General features: G+C 46.7%; 1 protein-coding gene across 6 annotated transcripts in view; it reads right to left on the reverse strand.

The window, feature by feature from the left end:
• Positions 1-9,913, reverse strand: part of NAV2 (neuron navigator 2) — a 153,945-nt gene that overhangs the window by 39,946 nt on the left and 104,086 nt on the right. For all 6 annotated transcript variants that reach the window (XM_006753977.2, XM_006753975.2, XM_006753978.2 and 3 more), the window contains 2 exons: positions 7,576-7,736; positions 5,841-6,029 (listed from right to left, as the gene is read on the reverse strand). In XM_006753977.2, the coding sequence (XP_006754040.1) occupies positions 5,841-6,029; positions 7,576-7,736 (350 nt within the window). The remainder of the gene's footprint in view (positions 1-5,840; positions 6,030-7,575; positions 7,737-9,913) is intronic.

The following is a 9,913-nucleotide window of genomic DNA, read 5'->3' on the forward strand; positions in this document are numbered from 1 at the left end:
GTGTAGTTTACCCTGCTAGCACCTGCCACTTATATTTGCAGAAGAGGAGCTGATTATGGCCATAGCGAAACCATTCTAGAAGAATACTTGCTTACAAGCATATGTCTAGAAAACACAATCCAGTGAAATATAGATTCTGTGTTAGATTTCTATCATGTACACCAAGGGACAAGCAAGTGGTGTCGTCTTTTCCGTTTCTGACTGACACTTTTTGAGTTAGGACCATCCTCATATCCTCTTAGCACCCTGCCTGCACTCAGCCAAAGGGAGACATCCTAGTAGCCGATTTCATGACATTTTAAAGCCTGGTCTTTTCTAGGACAAGGCATTCTGGCTGACTTCTCTGGTGGGAAACCAGTCTTTAATGACATTTTCTTGGTTCTCTCTCCACAACTTGTTTGAAAGAGAGAACTAGGTATGTGGCAACATCTCGGACCTTTTCATTGGGCGAAGCTTTCCTGGCCACGGTGGAATGCCTCTGCCACAAGTGCCATCGCCTTCGGTCTGAGAGTGGGAGGCTCGGGAGTAACGTTCCATGGGTGCTCAGCGGCTTTCACGTACCAGGATTGAACTCAACTTGAATCAGCAGGTGCGGAAGCCACCTGCCCACAAGTTAGAAAGAAAAGATGAATTACATAGCTGGCTGCTATGAAACCAAAAATGGGGGGAGGGAAGGAGAAACTGAGCATCATAGGGCACTACCAGGCTCAGAGCAACTTGACCTCACCTTGACCCGACCTTCCCTGGTTTGGCTTTAGGTCAGCATCAAATAAGGAATAGTTTGTTAGGAGATTCAGTCAATTTTCTATTACCACATTTTTTCTACAACCTTCTAGATACTTTTGCCCCCTGACTATCAAAATAATACATGATTACTTCATGAAAATTTTCAAGGACAGAGAAGTGCTAAAAAACAAATCCACTAGGGTAACCAGCATGGTTCATAATTCTATTAGCCAGGGGCAACAACCAGTCTTTAATGACATTTTCTTGGTTCTCTCTCCACAACTTGTTTGAAAGAGAGAACTAGGTATGTGGCAACATCTCGGACCTTTTCATTGGGCGAAGCTTTCCTGGCCACGGTGGAATGCCTCTGCCACAAGTGCCATCGCCTTCGGTCTGAGAGTGGGAGGCTCGGGAGTAACGTTCCATGGGTGCTCAGCGGCTTTCACGTACCAGGATTGAACTCAACTTGAATCAGCAGGTGCGGAAGCCACCTGCCCACAAGTTACCTGAGGAACAGACATATGTTTAGAAAACACAATCCAGCGAAATATAGATTCTGTGTTCGATTTCTATCAGGTCCACCCAGGGACAAGCAAGTGGGGTCGTCTTTTTCGTTTCTGACTGACACTTTTTGACATAGGACCATCCTCATACCCCCTTAGCACCCTGCCTGCCCTCGGCCAAGGGGAGACATCCTAATAGCCGCTTTCATGACATTTTAAAGCCTGGTCTTTTCTAGGACAAGGCATTCTGGCTGACTTCTCTGGTGGGAAACCAGTCTTTAATGACATTTTCTTGGTTCTCTCTCCACAACTTGTTTGAAAGAGAGAACTAGGTATGTGGCAACATCTCGGACCTTTTCATTGGGCGAAGCTTTCCTGGCCACGGTGGAATGCCTCTGCCACAAGTGCCATCGCCTTCGGTCTGAGAGTGGGAGGCTCGGGAGTAACGTTCCATGGGTGCTCAGCGGCTTTCACGTACCAGGATTGAACTCAACTTGAATCAGCAGGTGCGGAAGCCACCTGCCCACAAGTTACCTGAGGAACAGCTCAGTGTGCACTCAGGTGCCTCCTCCAAGTGGTTCGGACACTCTGAGTCCTGCACGTGGCTCTCAGCATGCCCGGGAGAGTGCTTGGCCTCCTCAGAGGCTCTGCCCACACCTTCCCTTTGTTCAGGGTGTACCTCATTTCTGTCTGTCCAAACCTTCACGATCAGCGCAAAACCCTTCTCCATGAAGACTTTCCTTATTGCCCTGACTGCCACCTGGATGGGCCCTCTCCTTCTGAACCCACAATGCTCTGGGCTTGCCCTACCTGCCCCCTTCTCTCTTAGCAGGTGCCTTCACACTGAGGTTGCCCCTGTACCACCACTCATAGCCGCCTTCCTTAGAGTTCTAGATCTTCGCCTCCGTTCTCCCTCCATCCAGGACTCATCTGACTCATACCTACCCCATAAAAAAATCAGTTAAGGTGTTAACAGCCAATAATGGCTTTCAGTGTTAATACGTCCACACATTAACAGAAATTTCTCATGTCCTAACCTAGGCACCTAATTGTTCCAGAGGGTAACCTACTTCAGCCCCATGACACAAGCAGCAGCAGTAGCAGCAGCAGCAGCAGCAGTCTACTTCAGCCCCACGACACAAGCAGCAGCAGCAGCAGCGGGAGATTATACTGGAGGCCACGCTGGGGGCAGAGATGTAAGTAACATAACCCCTTAATAACACCTTTCAGTCACACTGCCCCACCAGACACCTGCTCCAGAAGCCTACACAGGGCTGCTGAATGGCCTCTGGCTGCTGGAAAATGGAAGTTTTCCTCTTATATTCCTCCACCTCATGGACCCACTGACAGCCTGCAGCCAAATCTCCATGGCAGCTGGGGTTACAGGCCGAGAAGAGCGCATCTGGCAGGGTTCGGGCGGAGGTACTTACTTTCCTCTGTAATTAACCCCTCTCACTTGGTCAGAAGCAACAGCAAAGCTGTGGTCGAGAGAAAGACTTTTGCCTTCCAGAGTCAACCACAAACTGAACGTGGCTGCCCTGGACCACTGCAGCCGGCCCTCCTCTAAGTGAACTGAGCCCACAAGTCGGAGCCCACATTGTGCGGCCTGGATACTCTGGGACAAAAGGCTTGTGAAAGTCACAAAGCCGAAACGGCAAAAGCAGGCCGTGCATTTCCTCTCTCAACTTGTACCGCCAACATTTTAAAGCTACAAGGAATCTCAGGTCATCTCTGCCATTGTGCAATCTGAAACTGAGAGAGACTGTCAACTGCTCAAGGTCACACAGCATCCAGGGACAGGATCTGCTTGCATTGCCCTTAAGCGACCTGTTGTTTTTTTCCACTCCAAAGACACGCATTTTCAAAATGCCTCTTGCTTCTCCCTAAATGTATGCTATTAAAGTTGACTTTATATGTGCACAATGCGTCTGATGGAAATGAATTTATCTGAAATAACTTTGAAAGACTGTATGTGGGCCATCCCTATATTTAATCCACAGGGTTATCATACCCACTTCCTTCCAAATGAATGATGATTGGTAAATCCCACAAAATCATTGCACAAGTACTTGTGCTAATTCTTCCTAAATTTCTTTCCTGCTTTTCTGGCATGTGATATACCTACTGACACTCTTATAATGAGGTTCTAAAGTGAAATGTGAATTTTTTTCCAACTGCTTCTGCAACACTGTTAAAAACTCAAAAGAGAGGAAAAAAGTCTCTCCCCAGTGAAATTAAAAACGTAATTGCACTCAGGTGGAATCTAAAAATAAAAATAAATGAATAAACAAAAGAAAAAACATAGATATAGAAAACAAACTGATGGTTGCCAGGGGAAAGGGAGGTTGGGGAGCTAAGAGGTTAAGATGTACTAATACAAATTGGCAACGGAATGTGACCTACAACATGGGGAATATAGTCAATAATATTGTAATGGGGGGGGACACTTTGTAAGTTATATTAATGTCTAACCACTATGCGGTACACCTGAAACTAATATTAAATGCCAACAAATTAAAAATAAATTCTAAAAAAGAGATATAAAGAAAAAAACACCATCTACTTGTACAAGTCTTATTTTGTTGATGTTTTTTTAACAACTGTGGAAGAGATAAAATCAATCTGATGCCAAATTTCCCCAAAGACGGAAGTGCTATGTGTTTAAAGCACATCAACAGCAGTTTCTTCCTCTTCCTCACGACTTTGACTTTTCCCTCTGCATTCAGTTCCACGTCACCATGAATCATGGGATTTACAAAAGTCTAGACACTGCTCGTGGCCAAGCACCCGCTGTCAATGCCACTTTGCCATGCAGATGTTCCACAGTTGTGCTGTCTGACTCCAGATGGAATAAATGAAAGCAATCTGATGAGGATGCCGCAATGGTCCTGGACCTTTATGAGGCGAAATGTGCTTGTTTGGACAAGTTTCGGTGCTGCACACGCATTCACTCAGGTACACACACGGCAGAGAAGATGAACACAGCACAGGACACACTCCACCTGCAAGTCGTCATCAGGAGGGCTGGGGATGCTCCGTGGCCATGTGTGGCCAGCATACCCACTATAACAGGAGTTCAAGACAAACTGCCTACTCTACACCTTACAGTCAACATATCCTCCAGTCTTGCTGCTCTGAGTGGTTACAGCACTCATTTCTAGCTCTTAAATCCAGCGAAACTCCCTCAGCCCCCCATCCTCTGTTCCAGTAGGTTCCCATGTATGATTTACAGACTTGCACCTGCTTAATGAATGTCCCTGGATGCAACCGATACATAAATGAGGGTGGATACATAAATGAGGGGGGAGAGAATTAAGTTGCTAAAGGGATTAATAGGCAAAGCAGAAGCCAACATCTTGCATTTCCCTCTTGACCTGTTTAGGGATTTCTGAAACAATCACAGGTTTGTTTGAGCTTTCCTACCAAGAGGATGCTGGGCACATATCCCCACTCTCATGGAACTGGGAGCAGAGGGAAGCGCCTATGGCTCTCCTCCCACATTCTGTTCTGTCACTGACAAGACAAAAAAGGGCACAACCAGAGACAGAGCCCTCAGCTGGGGCTGGACTGCCAGCTGCCAGGACACTGGTGTGGAAGCCGAGTCTACAGGCTGTGACGTGCAATAACATCATTGGGTTAACATTTGTGTATATCATCTCATTAATCTCATAATTCTGTGGGCTGAGTACTATTAGTACTCCCATGTTATCAGTGAAAAAACAGGTGAAGTAATTGCCCAAGATCATACACCTAATAAATAGTGAAACTGGAATTCAAACCCTGGTAGTCTTACTACACACTCTTAACCATTCATTAGTCAGTGAGTCCTGCCTCTAGTGTCTGACCAGTTCACCCTGGGGAAGCATTGGGGGGAGTGGGTGATGTCCCCCCGCAAAGCATTTTAATAGCTGTTTCCCCAACTCACACCTTGAGTGAAGGAACAAAGGGAAAGAAATAGGAATCGCTGGCAAAGTTGCCCACAGTATTTTAATCTTAAAATTCTGATTTAAATGATTTTAAGATAAAAATCTAATCCAAAATATTCCCACTTAGCAAGCAAAGAACGAAAAAGGCATCACTGAATGTAATAAACTTGAACCACTGATGCCTGAATAACAAAGCAGAGAATTCTTGAGAGCAGCAGAGAGGCATGGCTGCCCAGAGCCCGCCAAAGTCATAAGGGTCATTCGACCGCCAAAGGGGTTGTGACCCACAGGTTGAGAACCACTGTCGTAAGGGGCCATCAGCACTGGGAAACAAACTGTCCAGGAATGTGCTCCTCCAAGATGGGGAGCCAGTGGCTGAACCTCAAGATGAGGGTGCATGCCAAGAAGCTATGGCCCATGTCCAAGAACGAGAAACCTAGAGCAAAACTCAGTCAGCTCTAAGGTTCACAGTGATTTTTTTAGTAGCATCTTCCCTCGAGTCCTGAGAGTTCAATTAAGAGTCAGACCCCACTATTCAGTTCTCCAGCCCGACCTCCCCCAGTAAGTGGGGGAATTGGAAGCACTCACAGGTGGACTCTCAGGCCAATGAAATGAACTTGACATAGAGGAGAATTAACTATACACTCCCTAACCTGGGAGACGGATGGCCAGTCTCCTTGCTTACCTTCTTCAAACCCATCCCGGAAGGAGCCCGAGCGGCTCATGGTTCTGCTCTTCTCATCCAGGGACATGGAGCTGTTCCGGAAGCGGCTGTCGGTGTACGGGTCATACTGCCCATCGGCATTGGAGAGGCTGTGTGTCCTCAGCATGGTCGGGTTGGACAAGCTCATCTGGGTGACAGTGGTGGGACTCGCTGGAACAGAAGGAATGGAATCAAAAGGTTGGGAATTCATGTCTTTGTTCAAATCCTGGACGGGGATGAAGAGGAGACTGCTCGTTATCAGCCATATCTGTCCCCGCCAACTTCTCTCTCTTGTCTATTTTCTAAAAGGTGGTCACATCAGCATTTGAGTTACACACCGAGAGCTAAAAATAAGGGAGGGGAGGTGGGTCAGTTCCAAAGCAGGGCTCTGGGCCTCAGCTTTCCAACTTGGCACGTTCAGACAGGCTCGTGTCACCTTCCAGGCATGAGCTAATTACTCCCTGGGCTCATCTGGAACAATTCTCTCCAAAGCCCAAAGCCCGAAATAGCCCCAGCGGGCTTTTGATCAGATGGGAAGCGTTTGTGCATGACAAGAAACTCCTGCCTCAAAGAGTTACGGCTGGGAAAGAACAGTATGAACACGGGTCTCATCGCCTCGGATGGGGAACACTGAATAAGGGAGCCTCAAGAGCTTCGGTGCAGAGGCGGCACATTTACCTTAGCCGAAGCCAGCTTTCTTATTAAAATCCAGTCATTTTAGTAACGTCCAATATTTCAGAAGTATCCCTTTAGTTAACTGAGAATGCAGAGTGAAATCAGACTTGATTCCAAGCCACACCTGTCCTTAAAGGCTGAGTTATTGCTCACAATACTCAGGAAAGGCAGGGTGGCCTCTCAAAGGAAGGCCCCTCCTCCCTCCCATCAGCCTTCCAAGGCTTAGCTCCCATCCTGCCACCTTCATGCGACCTTCCCTATAATTCCTGCCAGGACTGGCTTTCCTTTTCCTAACTGTAAGTGGTACTTGCTACCTGATCATATTCCGTTTCTACATGGTTTCCTATAAACAGAATCCCCTGACTTGTCAGCAGGGACCGTGTCACACATTCTTTTCCCTTCCCCACTGTGCCTGTCAAAGCATCATGTCAGGAGTGGGCACTTCCAAGAATACTTGTTCAATCAAAACATGGTTTTTATCTCTAGCTGAAGAAAGCATGAGGATGACCAAACATGGGACATGTTCTTTTGTTTTTTTAAAATATATATTTTTATTGATTTCAGAGAGGAAGGGAGGGAAATAGAAACATCAATGATGAGAGAGAATCATTGATCGGCTACCTCCTGCACGCGCCACACTGGGGATCGAACCCACAACCCGGGCATGTGCCCTTGACCAGAATCGAACATGGGACCCGTCAGTCCACAGGCCGATGCTCTATCCACCGAGCCAAACTGGCTAGGGCTACAACCTACTTCTTTAGGTCTTAGAAATAGGGTACATTTTTCTCAAAAATGGGATGGTTAGCTCCAACTCTATCAACCACAGAAAGATGATTACTGATTAGAGTATCAGAAACTTTTCCATTTCCTCTAGTTCCTTTGCTGCCAATCTCCTGTAATCAAACTGCATTGTGGAGGGCTGGGCAGATCCGGAGCGGGAGGAGACCACACGTCTATGACCAACAGCTCTCTTCCAAGCACAAGCTGACCTCTGCCCCAGGGAGCCGATCAACACAGCTAATGACAAGCAGCTACTCACCAAGCTGAGAGAAGTTGAACCTCGTTCCGGAGGGAGAAGTGACGCTGGAGCCAGAGGAGAAAGGGGAATTGGCAGCTGTGTCCTGCAGGCCTCCTGCAGAGTGGGACCGTAACCATTCTTTTGCGTCTTCTTGTGTGCGGAGCTGGGAGGTGGGGGTGTACCTGGACAGATGGAAATCAGGCTGGATTAACTATGAACGACGCTTATAGAAAATGAACTCCGGGGAGCTGACGAGGAACACATATCCAAAGTTGATGTTTAAAAAAGTCCGATCACTATATATCCCGAAACCTACCAAGTTTTTTGCTACTTGGCCGCCTTTAGGGAAAATTGCAATTCCTGTCAGTTTGGAGGGAACACATAAAGGGAGCAAGGCCGGTGAACGCTCAGAAGAGCCGTCACGGGGCGTATCTGTAACATGTTGATTCATGACAGTGTCATGTCCAAGCCCCCACCCTGACGGCACCGAAGCAACCAAACAAGCTGCGGTTTGAGCTTGGAGGATTTTAGTTAAAGAGCTCAGGGCATCAACCTTCTAGAGCACACACAGGTGGCCATGAATCACGGCACGTCAGAAACCAGACACGAAAAAGTGTAAGGACAGTGATGCCACTGCAGTCTAGCATCAACACGTCTTCACAAAAGGAACCCCAGTCGTTGGGTTTCACACAGGGGAGGGGCTGCAGAAGTCCCGCAGTCCCCCTCCTCATTGACATTTTTGGTAATAGTTTATCAAATGTCTCCAATGGGCTGAGTGCCTTCACAGATGTGATCTAAAATCACAGAATTTCGCCCTAACTGGTTTGGCTCAGTGGATAGTGTCAGCCTGCGGACTGAAGGGTCCCAGGTTCGATTCTGGTCAAGGGCATGTACCTTGGTTGCGGGCACATCCCCAGTAGGGGGTGTGCAGGAGGCAGCTGATTGATGTTTCTCTCTCATCGATGTTTCTAACTCTCTATCCCTCTCCCTTCCTCTCTGTAAAAAATCAATAAAAATATATTTAAAAATAAATAAATAAAAATCACAGAATTTCTAAATCACTCAAGTGGCCACAGAAACCTTAGATTTATAAACAGATTGCCATGAGGTAGCTACTGATTAAGTCAACCTTGGGATTCTTTTGGCTTACGAGAGGAGTTGTAGGTGTGTTGGGGTTGGATGTGTGTGAATGGAGGGAGGGAGCTAGAAAGGGAAAGTCAGAGTGAGAGGGAATATAAAATGTGTCTTCCTTCATGTTTTCACTCTAGTTGATGGACATGTAACTTTCTAGGTCCCATCAGTTGCTTGTAGACAGCCTGCCATATATCCCTATTCTAATTTAAAAAAACAAGAACAAATTTTAGAAAGCTAGAGCTACATAATTTTCATAGGATAGGTCTGCTCCAGAATATAGCCAGCATTTTTGAAATGTCAATATTTAGAGAGGTTAGTGTCCTCTGTGGGCAACAGTGGGGCATCAAATCCAACTCATATTAAAAGTGGCCGGAATGGATGCATCTAGCATGGTTGCCAACAATCCGCCCTGCCCAGCATGATGCACACTGTTAGGTACAAAAGGCCTTGCCAGCGCCCCTTTCTCAGGACACTCTGGTGAGCCCCCTCCCACAGGACGTCTGCTGGGGGGATTTTCCAGTACTGTGAGTTTTAGATTCCTAGAATTGGCTTTACTCGGAGCTCCTATAGAAAGGAAGCATTGATACCTACCTCACATTACTGTTCAAAATGCTCTCAGCCTTACGAGCTACAGGTTATCAACTACAGACAGACATGACAGTGTTGAAACATTTCATCTCACGTTCCATTTTTTGCAAAAGCACGTAATGCTCAGTGCAGGGTGAAGCTGATGCTACAAAGGAGGCATATAGAGAGCAGGAGAAATGACAGCTGCAACCACGAGATGTTTAGACCACGCGGCAGGCGTCAGAACTGAAGTTCCTCCGATTGGCAGAGTGAAGTAGACGGTGGAAGCCATGGTGACTTATAGCATCTTGTTTTATCAGGACTAGCATCCAACTGAGCCCAAGCCATGACTTACAATGAACGAGAGGACATTACTTCCTCATAGACTTTTCCTTCTTTCACCAAAAGCTGATCATACCGATGTCTTGTTGGGCACCGGAAACAGACGCGAATTTTGATTATTATTCAGATGAGTGCAAAGTATCCGTCCTTAGTAATTTTCTATGGGTTGAAAGCTAAGTATTTTTAAGCTTGAGGGTGATATTTCCTTCCTCCTTGGCTCGCATCCTGGCTAACAAATCAACATGCTACAAGTCAAGTCCTTTGTCTCAGAAGGCAGCCTGTGAACTGCATGGTAATGGTGACATGCTCAACGATT

Source organism: Myotis davidii, unplaced genomic scaffold (assembly GCF_000327345.1).
Source record: "Myotis davidii unplaced genomic scaffold, ASM32734v1 scaffold330, whole genome shotgun sequence".
Taxonomy (NCBI): Eukaryota; Metazoa; Chordata; class Mammalia; order Chiroptera; family Vespertilionidae; genus Myotis; species Myotis davidii.